This window comes from Scyliorhinus torazame, chromosome 6 (assembly GCF_047496885.1).
Source record: "Scyliorhinus torazame isolate Kashiwa2021f chromosome 6, sScyTor2.1, whole genome shotgun sequence".
Lineage (NCBI taxonomy): Eukaryota > Metazoa > Chordata > Chondrichthyes > Carcharhiniformes > Scyliorhinidae > Scyliorhinus > Scyliorhinus torazame.
Window position 1 is genome coordinate 21,759,413 of NC_092712.1, and position 24,194 is coordinate 21,783,606.

At 50.8% G+C, this 24,194-nt stretch overlaps 1 protein-coding gene across 1 annotated transcript in view; it reads left to right on the forward strand.

The window, feature by feature from the left end:
* The window catches only part of LOC140425686 (uncharacterized), a 349,955-nt gene that overhangs the window by 319,608 nt on the left and 6,153 nt on the right, over positions 1-24,194 (forward strand). The window contains exons 28-29 of the mRNA XM_072510182.1: positions 5,540-5,620; positions 14,393-14,455. Of these exons, the coding sequence (XP_072366283.1) occupies positions 5,540-5,620; positions 14,393-14,455 (144 nt within the window). The remainder of the gene's footprint in view (positions 1-5,539; positions 5,621-14,392; positions 14,456-24,194) is intronic.

The window sequence follows — 24,194 nt, forward strand, 5'->3', positions numbered from 1 at the left end:
AGCAGAGGGTCGATGTGCTGGAGGAGGAGGGTGAGGAAGGGTAGACCTCATCCGCGAGGAGGATGCGGGGGAGGGGGGCGATGAGCAGGACATGGGGCCCGGGCAGTCAGGGAAGGCCGCACGACGTTATCACCAGGGCCAACGCGCACCGGACGCTCTGATCGCCTACAGGTTCACCGACTATGAGGGAGGGGGGTGAGAAGGGAGAGGGGGCGCTGCTGGCCAGGGGTACGGACACCGCATCCCAGACCCACACACCCTCACCTCCCACACCGCCAAACCGCCCTCTTCCACACCCCTTTGTTATACATACCTGTGGCGTTACAAGCTGGGGGCCCTGGGTTGGAGTGACAGCGGGTCTGGTCCATGGGATGGAGGATGATAGCAACACCCTCTGCGATGAGCTCTGGTGCTCTGCATCGTTTGACAATGTCTTATCATGCCCACAGTAGCACCTTCCACCTGGGTGATCCCTGCATGTGGGCTGGCCAGTCCATCACATGGTCCCGTTGAATCTTTGTCGTAGGGGTGCCCGGGACGGTCGGAAGGCAGGGTGGGGAGCACAGTCCTCCCACATGGTCTGCACTGGTTCCGCTCCTGCCCCCCGCCGGCCAACCCAGACCAGCCCAATCCCACACCCATCAGACAGAGCACCGAGGCAGGTTTTGTGCGGAAATATATACACAGTCTGTGCCCTGCCCCTGTAGCTAAACTGTTCCCTGCACCCATGCCAACGTAACTGGTGTCTAACTTTCTGGCTATGCCGACACTATGCCTCGGTGGTTTCCCCGGTACAGCAGGAATGGAGGCGGCCTGCTGTGACTCCTGCCCTGCGACAAGGGTCCTGTTGGTGTGCATCTCCTGGGGCGACGGGGCCTGGATGGGCCCAGCTGCTGCTCAGGTGTCCCAGGTGGCGTAGTGCCACCCTGTTCTTCCCGCTGACCACCAGATGCACCAGGGACAGGAGGGGGGGGGGGGGTTCTGAGGCGCTGCGGAGTTCCGGCACCTCCCCTGCGGGAATCAACAGCACGGGCACCAGCACCTCCTCCTCCCTCGGTGTGACCGTTGGCCTCCGGGCTATTCCATTGGACGGGGGTGTGAGCGGAGCCATCCCCTGAGGGCCCCCCGCACCGTCACCTGGCGCTGCCAGTCCTGGAGGCCCGCTCTGGTCTTGACCAGGGTCTGAATGCTTGTGGCCATAGAACACAGGGAGTGGACCATCTCTGTCTGGGACTGTACCACACCAGGCAGTGACTGGCCACCTCCCTCTGGGACTGGGCCACCCCACCCAGTGTCTGCGCCACACCGGCAAACGACTGGGCAATGCTGGCCGACGTTCAGCCTTGGCCTGCTGTGCCTGGGCCATGCTGAGGAGCGCCACTGTATGTCTAGGTGGCTCTGGGACATGCCTGCTTATGAGAGGGCAGCCCTGTCCTGGGCCTCGGACACCGCCTGCAGAGAATGCCCAGGCCGTGGACATGCTGATCCATAGCCGAAGCCGTCGCCCCAATGTCTCCACTGCAGACGCCACCCGTGCGGTGTCGGCCTGGGTGGCACGCATGACTGGCACCACCCGCTGCTCCTGCATACGAATGGATTCCTCCACCTCCGCTCGCAGGTATTGGAAGCCGGCCGTCATCCCCTCTTGTCGTCCCTGGGTCTCTGACTACACCTGGATTGTGGCTGGGACTGGATGTTCCAGAAGCCCGGGACCCGTCTGGACAGCAACTGGTTCCTGGGGCCGGGCTGCCCTCCGACTGTCCGGTCCCTTGGCTGCTCCTACCTCCACCTGCTGTACATAATGCAAAGTATGGTGTGCAGCAAGTAGTGCCACAGGAACCTCTTCACTAATGTGCCCAATCGAGGTGATGGTTCCTAGGATGGTGGAGGGTGAAGGAGACAGCTGTGACAGAAAGTCCATAAGTCCATGTCTTCCGACCTGAGATACGGGATGTCCTGAGTCTCGATGGAAGGCTGGTGTTTGGGCTGCTCTCCACCTCAGTGCTCGGCTGTCTGGGGGGCACTGGCTCTGGCACTGGCTGGGGGCGGGGTGCTCCGGATTGACTGGCCCTATCTCCAGCAGGTCCCGTAAGACACAAGACAACATGTATGATTAGACAGTGGGCCGGGGGTGGTGAGGGGTGGTGGCAGGGTCGAGGGGGGTGGGGGGGGGGGCTGAGGGGGGGTGGGGGGGGTGAGGGGGTGCAGGTTGAGGGGTTAAGGGGTGAGGGGGGGTGGGGTCTGGGGGTGAGATGGGTAAGGGTGTGGTGGGGTCTGGGGATGAGGTGGGTGAGGGGGGCCTGGGGGGAGCACACATGTGTCATGGGAATCCGCAACAAAGCAGGATTTCACTTCCTCACCCGCCGCCGAACTCCACCTCGCTGACCTCCCTTTCCTCTGGGTCGCCGACCATGTCCAGTGCCCTTTGCTCGGGCATGGTGAAGGGCTGCAATTCTGGTGATCCTCCTCCTGTTTTCTCCTGCTCCTGGCGCTGCATGGGGGGATGGGGGATGCGAGGGTAGGGGAGGATACAAACAGCACAACCGTTAGGTGTTCCAACGCAAGCAGCCCAGCGGTTGGGTGGATGGTGGCCTCAGTGACCAGGGCACCCGGTCATGGCGGCTGGCATGGGTGCTGGCATGCAGGGCAGGGTGGGGTTCGGCCGTTCCCGGAGGGGAGGGGGATCGGGTTACAGGTGTGTGTGGGGGGGGGGGCACTGAACAGCCAACTCACCTTGGCCGCCCTGAGGAGGTCATGGAATTCTTCCGGCACTGCATGCCAGTCCGGATTACAGGGTCATCCTTCTGTCCTCCACGGTATCCAGGAGGGTCTCCACCTCAGCGTCCCTGAACCGTGGCGCTGCTCTCCTTCCAGCCATCTTGTTGACTGGGACGGTGTGTGTGTGGGGAAGGGCCTGTTAAGTGCGGTTGCGACGTGTGAGCCTCTACGCCAATCACAGACCCGGCAAATCCGGCACCGTTCTCCATGGAATAGATTGCGTTCCACGTGGTGACGGTGCTAGCCCATTTAAAGTAACTGAATTGGTGCAGCTGTTGCACCATGTTTTCTGTCGGAAAATACCACAGTTCCCACCCCGGCATCAGCACTTAGTCTCAGAAACGGAGAATCCCGCCCCCTATTCTTTCAAAGGTTCGGCGAATAATATCGCCTGGCTGGCGCTCTGAGATGTCTGAACCGCTGAGGCCCTACTACACACATCAGGACGATTTGACATGTGAAGACGGTGTGATTCTGTGGGGCTCACGGGTGGTCATCCTGCCGCAGGCTAGGTGGCCCCTCCTTCAAGAGCCACATACTGCCCAGCCTGTGCAGACAAAGATGCAGGTGGTGGCTATGCATCGATAAAGCCATTGAAGGACTATAACAATATTGCCACCATTGCCAAATGCAGAATGCAGCAATCTTTGCGACTTACGTCCACCTTTCACACATTGAAATGGCCAGGTTGCCTGTGGACCAGGGTCTATCTTGATTATGCGAGCCGTTTTATGGGCAAGATGTTTTTGGTGCACACTCTAAGTGGCTATTGGTTCAAGAGATTGGGACCACTGCCTCAGCAGCCATGTGGATGCCTCACCTTCCGTCCAGCGTCTGCCATTCATGGGCTTCCTGGGTCAGTTGTTTTGGACAACAGCACCCATTTCACCAGCAGTGATTTTCAGGTTTTTGTACGAGCCAATGGCATATGACACAGCTGGACAGCCGCTTACCACCCAGCGCCGAACGGGCTGGCTGAGAGGGCTGTCCAAACTTTCAAGAATGCCAATAAAAAACAATCTGATAAACTCCTTCACCAGAGGTTGGCTATTTTTTTGTTGCAGTACAACTCAGCCCCCCATTCAGCCACAGAGGTCACACCAGTTGAGCTGCTCATGGACCGTCAGTTGAGAACCCGATTGGATCTTGTATTTCCAAATTTAGCGGGAAGGGTTGGCAGTCTGTCAGGCCTCCCAGAAGAGTCAGCGGTCAGAGCAGAGGACGAAAGGATGTTTCAGGTGGAGTCCCAGATTTGGCCCAGAATGTCGCTTCAGGTTCGCCTTGGTTAGGACGGCTTGCAGCCCACTCAAGGCTGGCATCTTATGTGGCCACAGGAAGATCATCAGAAAGCATGTCGACCACTTGAGGAGTGGAGAGGTAAGTGACAAGTCTGCAAGTCCAGCTAGCATCATGAAGACTCCTGTGACTCTGTCCAGCCAAGATGAGCCAGGGATTCCCATTTCTGTTCAACCTGCCCCAGCCTGTCGAGGCCAGTGAGGTCAGTTCAACTGTCATTGAAGTGGTGCCTCCTGAGATGGCACCACTCAATCGCCCAAAGTGTGCCAAGCCTATGGCAGGGCAATGGAGGTCTGGGAGGACCTGGAGGTCTCATCATCAATTGACTTTTTGATGGACTCTCTTTCAGCTGATTTCTCTGTTAATATTTGTAACTTCTGCATATAGCTTTTGGGGTAGTTGTAATAAGGGATTTAAGTGGGGGAGGGATACGTTAGTGCTAGCAGCAAGCTGCTGAGGTACGAATTGGGCAAATCAGACGGCGAGAGATCCAGTAATGTTGAGAATCTTGTGGGAGCTCATTTTTGGCACTAAGTGCCGTGGAATACGGGCCGCGATCTCGCTATCACAGAAGTCATGAAACTCCATGTCAAACACGTTCAAAACCGGACATTAGCTTTGGTCCACTGAATCATGCTCATAGATTCCAAGTTGGAAGAAAATACATAATTGACCATTCATATCATTGCAATTGTTCATTAGGCAAATCAGCCTGAGATTTCCCAGCCCTGATGACAAGTCAGCCGAGAGAATTTTGGAAAATGCAGTTCGTGTTAACTTCCCACAAGTTCAGAGTGCCGTAAACCACACACTCGTAATCACAATGCCACCTTAGCAAGCAGCCAGTAACCATTCCATTCATGTCAGAAGGCAATTTGGACATTCCAGTCTGTCTCAAATGTAACTTGACTTCAAACTGTGAGAGGAAGTTAGGCATTACAAAGAATATAAAAGCTCTGTGAAGAGCCTGTAACATTTCCATTTCTGCGATTATTAGCCGTTCCAAGATATTATGCACTGACTAATTCTATAGTTTGGTTAATACAAACAGGACTGCTTATTGGGAAATCAATTCAATACAAAAATATGGGGCATGATATTTCCTGTGTGATTCAGGACCCTGCTCTCAGGTTCAAACAGGGGTCAGAAGATTCGGAAGTTCCAATTGACCACTAACGAAGTGAATTGGTACTTGCCACTTGCATGCAGCCCGGCCTCCCCCATATCCTGCCTCTGTGAAAGTGGCTTGTGCACGTATTCTTGCATTGTCAAGAGTTTCCACCTTTCAGATCAGACATTAAAGCAAGGCCTACTGCAGAGTAGGATATCAACCCTTTGTATCATGACCAACATATTCCTCAGTCAGCACTGTTGTATATTGTGTAATAATCAGCCATTTACCATTACTGCAGATGTTTCAGATGTGTTGGCAATTAAGATTTCAATATTTCTGTTCTATTTTTAGCACAATCGTGCCCATGTCCACAACAAGCCTTCCCACGTTTTGATCCAGATTCACCTGTTGATTTGACTTTAGATTATCGACGTAAGTGTTTTGAAGCCCAAAGTGCCGCCGTATATATATTCTTACTAGTACTGTTCCCATAAGATTATTTATCCCAATTGTACTAAATCCTGCAGTGAGTCGTTTTAACAGCAAAAATGCAAATCAAAACTTATTTCCTGTTTTTGATCAGGAACACACCATCAAGACTATCATTCGTCCAGAAACATTGAATTATATTGTATTGACAAAAGTGAATTTCTGTACCCATATTAACAAGGTTTGGCCAGCCCAACATTTTACGAGACATACTGGGCAGGATTCTCCGATCGCCGAAATCGTGTTCGGCCATCGGCCGGAGAATCCTCGTTTGCGCCAAAATCAGGGGCAATGCCGCTTTTGTGGGGCAGTGCCCCCATCACAGACGGCGTCGGGACGGCCTCAGGACGTCACCAGAGGCCCCCGATGGGCTGAGTTACCGACGGCATGGAACACATATGCTTTTTTTTGTCATGGACCCCGCGTGGGGCTGCAGACTGTGTTCAACACTACCACAGTTAGCGGGGGAAGCCATCCCGCTGGCCGGGGGGCGCATCGGCGAGGACTGGAAGGACTGGTGGGAGGTGATCCAGGGGTGGCGAGGGGGGTTACTAGGGGACATTATTTGGCAGGCCCGGTCTACGCACGGCCAGCACATGTTGCACGGAACGGCTGCCACAGGCTGCCGCCGTGCACATGCGCGGACACGGACCCGGCCATTCCCCAGCCGTGTTTGGCGTGGGAGCTGGGAACTTGCCCTGGCGTGGCTGCAAGCCCCACAACGGTCATGGAATTTGTGATTTCTGGATTTGTGATGCATAAGTTATGGTGCAAGATAAATATATCAGTTAATCTTTTCATGTTTGGACTCACGATGGCGGCCATGGAGTGAGCAGTCGCTCATTTGATAGCTCCTGCTCAGGATGGTATTCTTTGGTCCTTTCCCCGTCTGAAGGGCAACGTTTTGGATGGAAAGAGGGATCATGGGGATTTTGGAGGATTTTGGCTGGTTCTCTGGGTACAAGTTGAACATGGAAAAGGGCAAGATGTTCCTGATTGAGACCACAGGACACGAGAGGAGGTTAGGAGAGTTGCTGTTTAAGGTAGTGGGGGCGAGTTGTAGATACCTGGGGATTCAGGCGACGTGGAGTTGCTGGGCGCAGCTGCACAAGTGGAGCAGATGAAGGGGGACTTCAAGAGCTGGTATGTGCTGCCACTGTCGTTGACGGGATGCATGCAGACAGTAAAGATGACCGAGCTGCTCAGGTTCCTGTTCGTAGTTCAGAACCTCTTGATTGCTGTCCGGAAGTCGTTCTTTAAAAAGGATAACATGCTGATCTCTGGGTTTGTATGGGCTGGGAAGACACCACGGGTCAAAATAATATAAGAACATAAGAACTAGGAGCAGGAGCAGGCCATCTGGCCCCTCGAGCCTGCTCCGCCATTCAATGAGATCATGGCTGATCTTTTGTGGACTCAGCTCCACTTTCCAGCCCGAACACCATAACCCTTAATCCCTTTATTCTTCAAAAAACTATCTATCTTTATCTTGAAGACATTTGATGAAGGAGCCTCAACTGCTTCACTGGGCAGGAAATTCCATAGATTCACAAACCCTTTGGGTGAAGAAGTCTCTCCTAAACTCAGTCCTAAATCTACTTCCCCTTATTTTGAGGCTATGCGCCCTAGTTCTGCTTTCACCTGCCAGTGGAAACAATCTGCCCGCATCTATCCTATCTATTCCCTTCATAATTTTATATGTTTCTATAAGAACCCCCCCCGCATCCTTCTAAATTCCAACGAGTACAGTCCCAGTCTACTCAACCTCTCCTCGTAATCCAACCCCTTCAGCTCTGGGATTAACCTAGTGAATCTCTCCTGCACACCCTCCAACGCCAGTACGTCCTTTCTCAGGTAAGGAGAGCAAAACTGAACACAATACTCCAGATGTGGCCTCACTAACACCTTATACAATTGCAGCATAACCTCCCTAGTCTTAAACTCCATCCCTCTAGCAATGAAGGATAAAACTCCATTTGCATTCTTAATCACCCGTTGCACATGTAAACCAACTTTTTGCGACCCTTGCACTGGGACACCCAGGCTCCTCTGCACAGCAGCATGTTTTAATATTTTATCATTTAAATAATAATCCCTTTTGTTGTTATTCCTAACAAAATGGATAACCTCACGTTTGTCAACATTGTATTCCATCTGCCAGACCCTCACCCATTCGCTTAAACTATCCAAATCCCTCTGCAGATGTCCAGTAGCCTCTGCACTTTTTGCTTTACCACTCATCTTAGTGGTCGTCTGCAAACTTGGACACATTGCCCTTGGTCCCCAACTCCAAATCATCTATGTAAATTGTGAACAATTGTGGGCCCAGCACTGATTCCTGAGGGACACCACTAGCTACTGATTGCCAACCAGAGAAACACCCATTAATACCCACTCTTTGCTTTCTATTAATTAACCAATCCTCTATCCATGCCACTACTTTGCCCTTAACGCCATGCATCTTTATCTTAAGCAGCAACCTTTTGTGTGAGACCTTGTCCAAAGATTCCTTGAAATCCAGATATACCACATCCATTGGCTCCCCGTTATCTACCGCATTGTTAATGTCCTCAAAAAATTCCACTAAATTAGTTAGATCCCTGTACTTTATGAACCCATGCTGCGTCTGTCCAACGGGACAATTTCCATCCAGATGCCTCACTATTTCTTCCTTGATGATAGATTCCAGCATCTTCCCTACTACCGAAGTTAAGCTCACTGGCCTATAATTACCCGCTTTCTGCCTACCTCCTTTTTTAAAGAGTGGTGTCACTTTTGCTAATTTCCACCCCAAGTCAAGTGAATTTTGGGAAATTATCACTAGTGCATTTGCAATTTCCCTAGCCATCTCTTTTAACACACTGGGATGCATTCCATCAGGTCCAGGAGACTTGTCTACCTTTCACCCCATTAGCTTGTCCATCACGACCTCCTTAGTGATAACAATCTTCTCAAGGTCCTCACCTGTCATAGCCTCATTTCCATCAGTCACTGGCATGTTATTTGTGGCTTCCACTGTGAAGACCGACCCCAAAAACCTGTTCAGTTCCTCAGCCATTTCCTCATCTCCCATTATTCAATCTCCCTTCTCATCCTCTAAAGGGCCAATATTTACCTTAGCCACTTTTTTTGCTTTATTTATTTGTAGAAACTTTTACTATCTTTTTATATTCTGAGAAAGTTTACTCTCATAATCTCGTGAGCTAGACAGCTAGTTTGTGATGCAGAACAAGGCCAGCAGCGCAGGTTCAATTCCCGTACCACCTGAGAATTTTGAATTCTCCCTCTGTGTACCTGAACAGGCGCCGGAACGTGGCGACTAGGGGCTTTTTACAGTAACTTTGTTGCAGTGTTAATGTAAGCCTACTTGTGACAATAAAAAGATTTTTTATATCTTACTCTTCTTTATAAATTTTTTTAGCAACTTTCTGTTGCCCCCTGAAGATTCCCCAATCCTCTAGTCTCCCACTAATCATTGCCAATTTGTATGCTTTTTCCTTCAATTTGATACTCTCCCTTATTTCCTTAGATATCCACAGTTGATGTTCCTTCTTTCTACCGTCCTTCTTTTTTGTTGGTATAAACTTTTGCTGAGCACTGTGAAACATTGCTTGTAAGATTCTCCACTGTTCCTCAAAAAGGGCCTTTTTGGAGCAGGGGCAGCGGCGGGGGGTGGGGGGGGGGGGGGGGGTGGTAGCGTTGCCGAATATAATGAACTACTACTGGGCGGCAAACATTGCCATGGTTAGGAAGTGGGTGGTCGGGGGATCGGGTCGGCATGGCATGGGGGTGATGGAGGCAACTTCTTGGAGGGAACGTGCTTGAGGGTATTAACAGCGCCTCTGCCTTTCTTGCCAGTCAAGTACGCTGCAAGCCCAGTGGTGGTGTCGGCCTTGAGGGTATGCGGGAAATGGAGTCAGCATTTGGGACTGGAGGCTGCCTCGGCGTGTGCACCGATCTGTGATAATCATAGTTTTGCAAAAGTGGGGGGGGGGGGCTGGATGTGTGGTTTTGGGGGTCGCGGCAGGCAGAGATTGAACAATTTGGAGATCTGTTTGTAGGGGTCAGTTTTGCGGGATTAGAGGACCTGGAGGAAGAGTATGAGCTGCCCAGGGGGAATGATTTCAGATACTTACAGGTTTGGGATTTTGTGAAGAGACAAGTGCCGTCCTTTCCCGGGTTGCAAGACAAGATGCTGTCGAAGGAGGAGATAGGGGAGGGGAAGGTGTCTGAGGTCTACAAGGAGCTGATGGATTGGGAGGGGGCCCCTGTGGGGATATAAGATGGATGTAGGAGGAGAGGAAGTGGGTGTAGAGCTAGAGGACTGAGGTCCTGCGGAATGCGTCCTCATCTGGAATTATAGACCTGACATCGGTAGTGGAAAATTCTAGAGCCCAGTATAAAAAAGTAAATAGCAGAGCACGTAGAAAACAGTGGCAAAATCGGACGGAGTCAGCATGAATTTACAAAAGGGAAGTCAGGCTTGATAAATTCTGTGAGGAAGTAGCCAGCAGAGTTGATGAGGAGGAGCCAGAGGATGTGGTTCAGTTGGATTTTAGAAGGCTTTCAACCAAGTCCTACGGAAGAGATTAGCATGTAAAATTAATGCACTTGGGATGAGGGATAGCGTATTGAGATGGAGAGAAAACTAGTTGGCAGACAGGAAACAAATAATAGGAATAAACGGGGGTTGGATTTTCCGATTTGGAGACTCTATCCCCACGCCGGCATGGGAACGGTGACGGTTTACGCCAGGAAAACTGGCGCAAAACATCCACCGCTTCCCCGTTTTGTTATGGGCTAGCAGGAAGGCAGCGTAAAGCACCCAGCTCTAGCTGCCGTTAAGGCCTGGAGAATTGCCGGGTCTGTGGCCGCGCAGGTGCACGGAGGTGGCCTGCAGCAGCCACGCCAGGTTTCATGGCGGATGCCGCTTGCGGACCTGGCCCGTGAAATAGTCCCGCCAACGGTCACCTCGTGTGCCCTGGACCACCCCACCACAGTGCCCCCAGCCCGAATAATGTCGTCCCTACCCGCGGGTCGGCCTTCCCCCGACTGTGATGATGCTGGACTGAGTCCGCAGCCGCCACGCTGAGCTCCCGACGGGTGAGACCATGAGAGACCCACGCCGTCAAGAACTCGGCCGTTTGGAGGCGGAGCATCAGGGGGTCGGGCCTCAGGCAATGGCCTGAGGGCTTAGATACGTGGTGCGGCGTACTCTGCGGGTCAGCTGCTTTGGAGGAACAGAGCATCATGAAAGTGGTGTTGCCCCCGATTCTGTCGGGAATTTGGATTCTCTGGCCCATCGCCGAATGCAATTTCGGCGTCGACGCCCGCAGAATCCAGCCCCGGATATTTTTCCAAATGGCCGGCAGTGACTCGTGGGGTACCTCAGTGATTGGTGCTAGGCCCCCAGCTGTTCACAATACATATCAATGATTTAGATGAGGGAACTCAATGTAATATCTCCAAATTTAACACAAAACTGGGTGGGAGGGTGAGCTGTGAGGAGGATGCAGAGATGCTTCAGTGTGATTTGGACAAGTGGGTGGTCATATGCATGGCAGATGCAGTATAATTTGGATAAATGTGAGGTTATCCATTTTGGAAGCAAAAACAGGAAGGCAGATTATTATCTGAATGGCTATACATTGAGAGGGGAATGTGCAATGAGACTTGGGTGTCCTTGTACACCGGTCGCTGAAGGTAAGCCTTCATAGAGGATTCGAGTATAAGAGCAGGGACATCTTTCTGCAATTAAATAGGGCCTCAGTGAGAGCACGCCTGGAATATTGAGTGCCGTTTTGGTCTTCTTATCTGAGGAAGGATGTTCTTGCTATAAAGGGAGTGCAGCAAAGGTTTACCAGGCTGATTCTTGGAATGGTAGGACTGACGTATGAGGAGTGATTGAGTCAATTAGAATTATATTTGCTGTATAGAACATAGAACATAGAACATTACAGCGCAGTACAGGCCCTTCGGCCCTCGATGTTGCGCCGACCTGTGAAACCACTCTAAAGCCCATCTACACTATTCCCTTATCGTCCATATGTCTATCCAATGACCATTTGAATGTCCTTAGTGTTGGCGAGTCCACTACTGTTGCAGGCAGGGCATTCCACGCCCTTACTACTCTCTGAGTAAAGAACCTACCTCTGATATCTGTCTTATATCTATCTCCCCTCAATTTAAAGCTATGTCCCCTCATGCTAGACATCACCATCCGAGGAAAAAGGCTCTCACTGTCCACCCTATCCAATCCTCTGATCATCTTGTATGCCTCAATGAAGTCACCTCTTAACCTTCTTCTCTCTAACGAAAACAGCCTCAAGTCCCTCAGCCTTTCCTCATAAGATCTTCCCTCCATACCAGGCAACATTCTGGTAAATCTCCTCTGCACCCTTTCCAATGCTTCCACATCCTTCCTATAATGCGCCGACCAGAATTGCACGCAATACTCCAAATGCGGCTGCACCAGAGTGTTGTATAGCTGCAACATGACCTCATGGTTCCTAAACTCAATCCCTCTACCAATAAAAGCTAACACACCATACGCCTTCTTAACAACCCTCTCAACCTGAGTGGCAACTTTCAGGGATCTATGTACATGGACACCGAGATCTCTCTGCTCATCCACACTGCCAAGAATCTTACCATTAGCCCAGTACTCAGTCCTCCTGTTATTCCTTCCAAAATGAATCACCTCACACTTTTCTGCATTAAACTCCATTTGCCACCTCTCAGCCCAGCGCTGCAGCTTATCTATGTCACTCTGTAACTTGTAACATCCTTCCGCACTGTCCACAACTCCACCGACTTTAGTGTCATCTTCAAATTTACTCACCCATCCTTCTACGCCCTCCTCCAGGTCATTTGTAAAAATGACAAACAGCAGTGGCCCCAAAACAGATCCTTGTGGTACACCACTAGTAACTGGACTCCAGTTTGAACATTTCCCATCAACCACCACCCTTTGTCTTCTTCCAGCTAGCCAATTTCTGATCCAAACTGCTAAATCACCCTGAATCCCATGCCTCCGTATTTTCTGCAGTAGCCTACCATGGGGAACCTTATCAAATGCTTTACTGAAATCCATATACACCACATCAACTGCTTTACCCTCATCCACCTGTTTGGTCACCTTCTCAAAGAACTCTATAAGGTTTGTGAGGCACGACCTACCCTTCACAAAACCGTGTTGACTATCTCTAATCAAATTATTCCTTTCCAGATGATTATACATCCTATCTCTTATAAACCGTTCCAAGATTTTTCCCGCAACAGAAGTAAGGCTCACTGGTTACCGAGGTTATCTGTACTCCCCTTCTTGAACAAAGGGACAACATTTGCTATCCTCCAGTCTTCTGGCACTATTCCTGTAGACAAAGATGACTTAAAGATCAAGGCCAAAGGCTCAGCTCAGGGGGGATCTCATAGAGACCTCTAAAATTCTAACAGGACTGGACAGGGTAGATGCAGAAAAGATGTACCCAATGGTAGGTGAGTCCAGAACCAGTGTTCACGGTCTGAGGATATGGGGTAGATCATTTAGGACGGAGATGAGGAGGAATTTCTTCACCCAGAGAGTGGTGAGCCTGTGGAATTTGTTACCACAGGAACTAGGTGAGCCAAAACATTGTATTGTTTCAAGAAGGAGTTAAATTTAGTTCAGGACAAAAGAGATCAAAGGATATGGGGGGTGTGGTGGTATGTATTAGGTGTAATGTGGTACCTGTGAAGCCGAGAGGCTATTGGCTGACAGGTCCCGGGTCCTGGTTGGATCTGCCGACTTCTGGCTCCGCCCTGAAGGCGGAGTATAAGAGCGCGAGCTTCTCCCCGCAGCCTCATTCTGTTGCTGAGCTGCTGGGGACAAGTCTCGATTCATAAAGCCTAGATCGACTTCATCGCTTCTCGTCTCGCGTAAGTCATTGTGCGCAATAGGGGGAAAGAGGGAACGAGCTACTGAGTTGGATTATCAGCCATGATCATAATGAATGGCGCGCAGGCTTGAAGGGCTGAATGAGCTCCTCCTGCTCCTATTTTCGCTGTTTCTATGAGCAGAATTTTACACAAGTTGAAGTTTGCAGAAATGGAAGATGAGAGATGTCCATGAGAGAATTGAGAATGGATGAGAGTTTCAGAAGCAGATAGACTGAGGCAAGGACTGAGACTAGCAATTCTAGAGGTGGAAGTAGGCAGTATTGCTGAGGGAGAACATATGGGATTGGAAGTTCAGCTCAGGAACAAATAGGATACCAAGGTTTCAGACAGTCTTGTTCAGCTTCAGACAGTGGTCAAGGAGACAGCTGGAATTAATGGCTAGGGCAAAATGTGTCTCCGCAATAATTATTTGGAGGAAAGCTTTGGACACCTAATACCTGACATCAGAACCAGAGGGATCAAGAGAGGTGGTGAGATGGAGCTATTATCGACAATGCACATGATGTGATTTCAGATGATGATGTCTCTGAGCAGCAGTATGTAGAAAAATAGAAAGGGTCTATTTAGGATCTTGGGGGACTCCAGAGGTAACAATATTACATGTACAATAGTTGCTTATGTGAAGCATCTTGTCATGAATACTAACATGAAGTCAACACATTTATGGGACAAGGGGTGTGGAGATTTGATGAAGAAAATGATGAACATATTCAGGGATTTGATATTATTAATGTTCTAAATGCATATTGAGTCACAATTCTCTCTGTTTTTTGACAGCACTGCCGCCAGCGAATTATCCAGAGACTTCTGATACAGATGATCAAACTTGTGACTTTCCAGGTATATTCTGAGATATATAGCCGGCGATTTTGAGCACACACTAGCCTTGAGTAGGATCGGCGACACAGGTGCAAAATCTGTAGAGAACCACGGTTCCTGATTTTGCCCAATCCTCGTTGGCAACATCACGAAGTTCACTCCCATAATGGGCGGGAATCTCAGAAATAGATTTTAATTAATTTAAATATTATTAATGGGCCTCCCGCTCCATGATCGCCTCTCACTATTCATACCTCGTCAATGAGACATCTCGTGGCCGAGGTTTACAACAGGTTTCGGCAAACGTGAATCAGTTTCGGGTTCCCTCCGGTGCACAGGTAAGTATGGCCCCGGCAGGGATGGGGGGTGGGGGGGAGGGGGCGGTGGGGGGGGAGGGACATGCCCTCTGGCACAGGTTGGGATGCCAGGTTAGCACTGCCAGATTGGCACAGTACCAACCTGGCAGTGGCAGCTTGTGCTGGGGTAGTGCCAGGGGCATGCCCAATGGGGAGGCATTTAATTTATATGTAGTGGGGGAGAATGGGCACTGAAGGGGTGGGGGTTGTGCTGCCGATACTTCCATGGTGGTCGTGGTGGGGGGAGGGGGGGGGGGGTGAATGCCAGAGACGATTATCAGGGGTGGGGGGAAGGAATGCTAGTGATGATTGTCGGGTGGGAGCTGAAAGCCGTCGATTATTGTAGGGGGTGGGGGAGAGTCCCCAATAGCTCCGCGGTGGGGCTGGGGGCAGTTATGTTTCAGTGCTGATCGGGGCATCCTTTAAAGATGGTGCCCCGATCTCTGTGGAGCCATTTCCGGGCTCTGTCCAGCCCCACTCTACCAGAATGATGGTGTAAACCTTGCCCACCATTCTTTAAAGGGGCTCAAGATCTGAGAGAAAACTGGTCTGTGCAACTGGAGAGTTTCGTGCCAGATTTCATTTTGAGCTTGACACTTTGCCAAATTCTGGCAACATTCCGCCCACAGTCACCTATTTCAAAACATTAGGAGTGCTAATCGATGAAAGCTTTGTGTCCACAATGTTGATATTTCACATTTATTGTCCAATATGAGCCGACCTTTAGGCTCAGCTGCAAATAAACAATGCCCACAAGTCACTGCATTCACACTTGTTCATTGGCTTTCTATGAGCTTGTGAACTGGGTGGGATTTGCTGTGCATAGATATTAGTTCTTGCGTAATACCCTCCAAGGACTATCTGGGGCCTGAGTAAGTGAGGCAGGCAACTGTGTTCCTCCTTCAGCAAATAAGGTTAAAGAATGATTGCTAAAGTGTGCAGATTCCAGATGAGGAAATATAACTTAGAATGATTATTTCAATGAAAAATCATGGGCGGGATTCTCCGATTGCCGACCCCAAAATCGCATTCGGCAGTTGTGCGGAGAATCCCTTTTGACGCCGAAATCAGGGGCGACGCTTGTTTCCAGTTGCACCACCCCCCTCCAAAATGGCGTCATCGGTGAGTACGCCGCACGCCTTTGGGACGGCCTCAGGACATCACCTGAAAGCCCTCTCCAATGCTCTGCCCCCGATGGGCCGACTTCCCGACGGCGTGCATCACTTGTGGTCTGAGGTTTCGTAAGCCTTTCATGGCGGCTGCGGACAATGTCCAGTGCCGTCAGTCAGGGGGGAGCTGTTCCGCTGGCTGGGGGGCTTTGGTGGGGGCTGGGGGGACTGGTGGGGGGTGGTCCGGAGATAGCGATGGGGGGTTACAGAGGGACACTATCTGGCAGGCTGGGTTCGCACGCGACTGGCGCCATGTTGTACAGTGCGACCGCTGCAGGTTGGCGCCGTGCACGTGGGCGGCCACGACCCGGCAATTCTCCGACTGTTTCTTTCAGGAACGCCGGGGGTTTTACGGAATGTGGTTGCTAGCCCCCTACCAGGTGGAACATCAGTGCGGGGGCGGTGCCAACCTTTTTGTCGTAAGACTAGACATATGCTCCGGATATAGCCTCACAATCAGAGAATCCAGCCCCATATTCTCTAAATGGTGAGAAAATGCCGAGCTGTGGGATGCAGAGGGACCTAGGTGTCCTGGCAAATGAATCGGAAGAGGATAAAACGGAGGTACAGCTTTATTAGGAAAGTTAATAGATTTATTGTGAAGTTAACTGAATACGAAAAGAAGAAGGAGTTTATGGGTGGGATTTTTCGGCCACGCCTGTCCGGTGACCAGAAATTCCTGCCTGAGGTCAACAGACCTTTATATGGTCCCTGCCCCATCCGTGGTGATCTTGCGGCAGGTGCGGATGAAAAATCCAGCCTGTGCTTTAGATATATGGGGACCTGGTAAGACCACATCAGGAAAACTGTGTTCACTATTGGTCTCCTTATTTAAGAAATGAAAATGAAATGAAAATCGCTTATTGTCACAAGTATGCTTCAAATGAAGTTACTGTGAAAAGCCCCTAGTCGCCACATTCCGGCGCCTGTTCGGGGAGGCCGTTACGTGAATTGAACCGTGCTGCTGGCCTGCCTTGGTCTGCTTTCAAAGCCAGCGATTTAGCCCTGTGCTAAACAGAAAGGATGTAAATGTGCGGGGAAGCAGTTCAGAGGTTTACTAGCCCAATACCTTGAATGGGTGCATTGTCTCATCAGAAAAGATTGCCATGATGTGGAGATGCCGATGTTGGACTGGGGTGGGCATAGTAAGAAGTCTTACACCACCAAGTTAAAGTCCAATTGGTTTGTTTGGAATCACTAGCTTTCGGAGCGCAGCTCCTTCTTCAGTTAAGTGAAGAGGTGGGTTCCACAAGCACATATACAGATAAAGTCAATGATGCAAGATGATACTTTGATTGCAAGTCTTTACAGGTAATTAAGTCTATACAGGTCTAGATGGCGTGACTGGAGAGAGGGATAATCACAGGTTAAAGAGATGTGAATTGTCTCAAGCCAGGACAGTTGGTAAGATTTTGCAAGCCCAGGCCAGATGGTAGGGGTGAATGTAGTGCAACATGAATCCAAGGTCCCGATTGAGGCCGTAGTCATGTGTGCGAAACTTGGCTACCAGTTTCTGCTCGGCGATTCTACGTTGTAGTGCATCCTGAAGACCACCTTGGAGAACGCTTACCCGAAGATCAGAGGCTGAATGTCCTTGACTGCTGAAGTGTTCCCTGACTGGAAGGGAAAATTGGACAGTCTAGGCTTGTATCCGCTGGAGTGTAGAAGTGCAAGAGATGATGTGATTGAAACACAGATTTAAGGGGTCTTAACAGGATGGCATGGAGATGTTTTTTCTTGTCGCAGAGTCTAGAACCAGGGCTCACAGTTTGAAAATAAGGGTGCATCCACTTCATAGAGATAAGCACTCTGAAATCATATCACAGCATCACAGAAAATACAGTGCGGAAGAGGCCCTTCAGCCCATCAAGTTTGCACTGACATGTGAAAAACACCTGGCCAGCCTACCTAACCCTCATTTGCCAGCACTTGACCTGAAGCCTTGAATGTTAAACGAAAGAGAAAATGTTGGAAAATCTCAGCAGGACTGGCAGCATCTGTAGCGGGAGAAAAGAGCTAACGTTTCGAGTCCGATGGCTCTTTGTCAAAGCTAGCAGACAGTAGATGTGGGGGGAGGGGAAGGGGGAAGCAAAGAGGAGAAAGGTTAAGGAAAGGTGGATAAGATTGGAAGGAGGGTTAAATATATATTAAGAAGGAAAGAAATGGTAGAAGACAGTTAAAATGAAGTGGGATGATAACAAATGGGTCGAGGTGGGTAGAGCTGATCATCTGAAGTTGTTGAATTCGATGTTGAGACCGGAAGCCTTTAGCATGTCTAACCAGAAGATGAGATGTTGTTCCTCCAGTTTGCGTTCAGCTTCACTGGAACATTGCAGCAGGCCAAGAACAGACATGTGGGCATGGGAGCAGGGTCTTTTATTAAAATGGCAAGCAACAGGAAGGTCAGGGTCCTGAATGCGCACAGACCGAAGATGCTCAGCAAAGTGATCACCCAGTCTGCCTTTGGTCTCTCCGATATAGAGGAGACCACATTGGGGAGCAGCGAATGCAGGAGACCAAATTGGAAGAGATGCAAGTGAAACACTGCTTAACCTGGAATGAGTGTTTTGGACCTGGAATGTTAAGCATGGGGCCAAGTGCTCATCCAAGTAATTTGCCAAGTGCTCATCCAAGTAATTTTTAAAGGATGTGAGGCAATTCGCCTCTACCACCCTCCCAGGGAGTGCATTCCAGAACGTCACCACTCTTTGGGTAAAAAGGCTTTTCCTCAAATCCGCCCTAAACCTCCTGCCCCTCACCTTGAACTTGTCCCATTGTGACTGACCCTTCAACTAAGGGGAACAGCTGCTCCCTATCCTCCCTGTCCATGTCCCTCCATAATCTTGTACACTCGATCAGGTCACCCCTCAGTCTTCTTTGCTCCAGCAAAAAGATCCCAAGCCTATCCAACCTCTCTTCATAACTTAAATGCTCCAACCCAGGCAACATCCAGGCGAATCTCCTCTGCACCCACTCCAATGCAATCACATCCTTCCTATAATGTGGCGACCAAATTGCACAGTGTTCCTGCTGAGAGGCGCTAAATGAATATTTTTCGTCAGTATTCACACAGGAAAAAGACAGTGTTGTCGAGGAGAATACTGAGATACAGGCTAATAAACTAGACGGGTTTGAGGTTCATAAGGAGGAGGTGTTCACATTTCTGGAAAGTGTGAAAATAGATAAGTCCCCTGGGCCGGATGGGATTTATCCGAGGATTCTCTGGGAAGCTAGGGAGGAGATTTCAGAGCCTTTGGCTTTGATCTTTATGTCGTCATTGTCTACAGGAATAGTGCCAAAAGACTGGAGGATAGCAAATGTTGACCCCTTGTTAAAAAAGGGGAGTAGAGTCAACTCTGGTAACTATAGACCAGTGAGCCTTACTTCTGTTGTGGGCAAAGTCTTGGAAAGGATTATAAGAGATAGGATTTATGATCATCTAGAAATGAATAATTTGATTAGGGATAGTCAACACGGTTTTGTGAAGGGTAGGTCGTGCCTCACAAACCTTATTGAGTTCTTTGAGAAGGTGACCAAACAGGTGGATGAGGGTAAAGCAGTTGATGTGGTGTACATGGATTTCAGTAAAGCATTTGATAAGGTTCCCCATGGTAGGCTACTGCAGAAAATACGGAGGCATGGGATTGAGGGTGATTTGAAATGAAATGAAAACCGCTTATTGTCACAAGTATGCTTTAAATGAAGTTACAGTGAAAAGCCCCTAGTCGCCACATTCTGACACCTGTCCCAGGAGGCTGGTACGGGAATTGAACCGTGCTGCTGGCCTGCCTTGGTCTGCTTTCAAAGCCAGCGATTTAGCCCAGATTTGGATCAGAAATTGGCTAGCTGTAAGAAGACAGAGGGTGGTGGTTGATGGGAAATGTTCAGCCTGGAGTTCAGTTACTAATGATGTACTACAAGGATCTGTTTTGGAGCCACTGCTATTTGTTATTTTTATAAATGACCTCGAGGAGGGCGTAGAAGGATGGGTAAGTACATTTGGCGATGACACTAAAGTCAGTGGAGTTGTGGACAGTGCGGAAGGATGTTGCAGGTTATAGAAGGACATAGATAAGCTGCAGAGCTGGGCTGAGAAGTGGCAAATGGAGTTTAATGCAGAAAAGTGTGAGGTGATTCATTTTGGAAAGAGTACCAGGAATACAGAGAACTGGGCTAATGGTCAGATTCTTAGTTGTGTGGATGAGCAGAGCGATCTCGGTGTCCATGTACATAGATCCCTGAAATTTGCCGCCCAGGTTGATAGGGTTGTTAAGAAGGCGTTCAGTGTGTTAGCTTTTATTGGCAGAGGGATTGAGTTTCAGAGCCATGAGGTCATGTTGCAGCTGTACAAAACTCTGGTGCGGCCGCATTTGGAGTATTGCATGCAGTTCTGGCCGCCGCATTATAGGAAGGATGTGGAAGCATTGGAAAGGTGCAGAGGAGATTCACTAGGATGTTGCCTGGTGTGGAGGGATGACCTTATGAGGAAAGGCTGAGGGACTTGAGGCTGTTTTCGTTAGAGAGAAGAAGGTTAAGAGGTGACTTAATAGAGGCATACAAGATGATCAGTTTCTATCAGTATCTATCTGCAAGATAGATAGTTTTTTGAAGAATAAAGGGGTTAAGGGTTATGGTGTTCGGGCCGGAAAGTGGAGCTGAGTCCACAAAAGATCAGCCATGATCTCATTGAATGGCGGAGCAGGCTCGAGGGGCCAGATGGCCTACTCCTGCTCCTAGTTCTTATGATCAGAGGATTAGATAGGGTGGACAGTGAGAGCCTTTTTCCTCGGATGGTGATGGCTAGCACGAGGGGACATAGCTTTAAATTGAGGGGAGATAGATATAGGACAGATGTCAGAGGTAACTCAGAGAGTAGTAGGGGCGTGGAATGCCCTGCCTGCAACAGTAGTGGACTCACCAACATTAAGGGCACTTAAATGGTCATTGGATAAACACATGGATGATAATGGAATAGTGTAGATGGGCTTTAGATTGGTTTCACAGGTCGGCGCAACATCGAGGGCTGAAGGGCTGTAATGTTCCAATGTTCTAATGTTCTAATGCTGTGGCCTCGCCAAAGTTCTATACAACTCCAACATAAACTCCCTGCTTTTGTAATCTATGCCTCAATTGGTAAAGACAAGTGTCCTATATACCTTTTACACCACTTCAGAGATCAATGGACAAACATGTGAAGGACCCATTGTTCCTCGAAACTGCCCAGTGTCAAGGCCATTCATTGAATACTTCCTTGTCAAATTACTCCTTCCAAAGTGTATCTCCTCACACTTTTCAGGGCTAAATTCCATCTGCCACTTCTCCACCCAGTTGACCATTCTGTCTACAACCCAAGACACTCAACCACTCAGCCAATCTTTGGGCCATCCGCAAACCTAATGATCCTAGCCCCCACATAATTATCTATATCATTTATATAAATGACGAATAATAGGGGACCCAGCACAGATCCCTGTGGTATGCCACTGGACACTGGCTTCCAGACACTGAAGCAGCCTTCTATCATCACCCTCCGCCTCCTTCAACTAAGCCAATTTTGAATCCACCTTATCAAATTACCCTGATCCCATGTACATTTGTCTTCTTAAGAAGTCTCCCATGTAGGCCTTGTCAAAAACTTTGCTGACTTCCATATGAACTACATCAGTAACCTCATTGCAGTGTTAATGTAAGTCTACTTATGACACTAATAGAGATTATTATTATTATCAACTGCACTACCCTCATCTACACACCTGGTCACCTCAAAAATGTCAATCAAATTTGCTTGGCATGATTTCCCTCTGACAAAGTCATTCTGACTATCCCTGATCAAAACTTGCCTCTCCAAGTGGATTCTTTCCTTCAGAATTTTCTCCAATAGTTTCCCTACCACTGATGTAAGACTCACTGGTCTGTAGTTTCCTAGCTTGTCTCTACAACCTTTCTTAAATACTGGGACCACATTTCTGTTCTCCAGTCCTCTGGCACCTCCCCTGTGGCAAGAGAGGAATTAAACGTTTGGGTCAGAGCCACTGCAACCTCCTTGCTCATCTCCCACAGCAGCCTGGGACACAATTCATCTGGACATGGAGGTCTGTCGACTTTTAAGCTTGTCAACACCACCAATAGCTTGTCACTCCCTATTTCAATTTGCTCAAGAATATCACAGTCCCTCTCCCTGAGTTCCGTACCTACCATCCACATTTTCTTGGGTGAAGACAGATGTGAAGTATATCAGCTGTCGACTCAGCTGCATTTCAACAGCATTGATGGAGCAGTTTTCTCAGCAACTTACTTATTATTACAGCAAGCTGAGTTTAATTTCTTTCAGAAAACCTTTTCTTCGGCAAAACAATATTGTATGGCAGCCTACACACGAAGCATTAATCTTGAAAAGTGTACCAATAGATAAATGAAAACAATGGGTGAAATTTTCCCCAAATTTGTCCGTGTAAAGCTCTGACCAAAAAACTGGGGCGTCATTCTCCGACCCCCCGCCGGGTCGGAGAATGGCCGTTGGCCGCCGTGAATCCCGCCCCCGCCCCCGCCGAAGTCTCCGAAGGGAGAAAAGTCGGCGGGGCGTTAATGGCGCCGCTGCCGCGGAGAATGTCACGGGTCTGCGCAAGGCAGCCGATTTTCGGCCTGCCGATATTCTCCCTTCCGGATGGGCCGAAGTCCCGTCGACGTGATGACCGTTCACGTCGACGTCAATCAAACCTCCTTTTCATCGGCGTGACCCGGTGCTCCAGGCTCACGCCGACCAGCGAGGAGGTGAGTGACGGCCTGGGGGGTTGGCTCTGGGCAGGAAATGGCGTGGCCGCAGACTGATTGCGTGAGGAGAGGTGTGTCTCGGCTTGTGTGTGTGTGGGTGTGCGGCGGGGGGGGGGGGGGGGGGGGGGAGAGAGGGGGGTGGTTAGAGTAGGCTGGGCTCCGGGGGAGTGCCGGGAGGGGGTCCGTGCCGGGGTGGAGGTTGGGGGGGGGGTCCGTGCCGGGGTGGAGGTTGGAGGGGGGGGTCCGTGCCGGGGTGGAGGTTGGGGGTTGGGGGGGGTCCGTGCTGGGGTGGAGGTTGGGGGTTGGGGGGGGGGGTCCGTGCTGGGGTGGAGGTTGGGGGTTGGGGTCCGTGACGGGGTGGAGGTTGGGGGTTGGGGGGGGTCCGTGCCGGGGTGGAGGTTGGGGGGGGGGTCCGTGCCGGGGTGGAGGTTGTGGGGGGGGTCCGTGCCGGGGTGGAGGTTGGGGGGGTGTCCGTGCCGGGGTGGAGGTTGGCGTCCGTGCGGGGTGGAGGTTGGGGGTTGGGGAGGGGGTCCGTGCCGGGGTGGAGGTTGGGGAGGGGGTCCGTGCCGGGGTGGAGGTTGGGGAGGGGGTCCGTGCCGGGGTGGAGGTTGGGGGTTGGGGGGGGGTCCGTGCTGGGGTGGAGGTTGGGGAGGGGGTCCGTGCCGGGGTGGAGGTTGGGGAGGGGGTCCGTGCCGGGGTGGAGGTTGGGGAGGGGGTCCATGCCGGTGTGGAGGTTGGGGGGGGTCCGTGCCGGGGTGGAGGTTGGGGGGGGGGGTCCGTGCCGGGGTGGAGGTTGGGGGTTGGGGAGGGGGTCCGTGCCGGGGTGGAGGTTGGGGGGGGGGGTCAGTGCCGGGGTGGAGGTTGGGGGTTGGGGTCCGTGGCGGGGTGGGTGATGGGAGGGCAAATGAGTTGGTCCACCTGGCCAGGTGCCAGCCTCCAACAGTTGGACCCATGCGGTCCATGCCACCTGGCTGGGGGGAGGAGGGGATATGGGCAATGATGACATGTCGTCGTTCCCCTCCCCCCCACCAGGCCGTCATGTTTTCAGACCATCCAGCGATGTTGGCCGCCGTGGTGGCAGCCGCTCATGTCTATGTTGCCCTGGATGAGGAGGAGGAGGAGGAGGAGGAGGAGGAGCATGCCAGAGAGGCGGCGCAGGCTGCCGCAGAGGGGCAGGCGGCAGCCGCCCAGGCTGGAGGGACACCTGACCGACAGGACGAGGAGGGGGAGGAGGACGTCGCGGCCCCACGGCAACGGAGGAACCCGAGGGCGCCCCGTGTGTACCGGCCCCGGCAGTCATACCAGGACCTCACGGACCGGGAATGCAGGAGGAGACTCCGGATGAGCCGGGAAACCGTGGCACACATCTGCCACCTGCTGGCACACCTGTCACTGCGTGGCACTGGCGGGGGACACCCTCTCCCCGTGTCCGTCAAGGTTACGGTGGCCCTGAACTTTTATGCA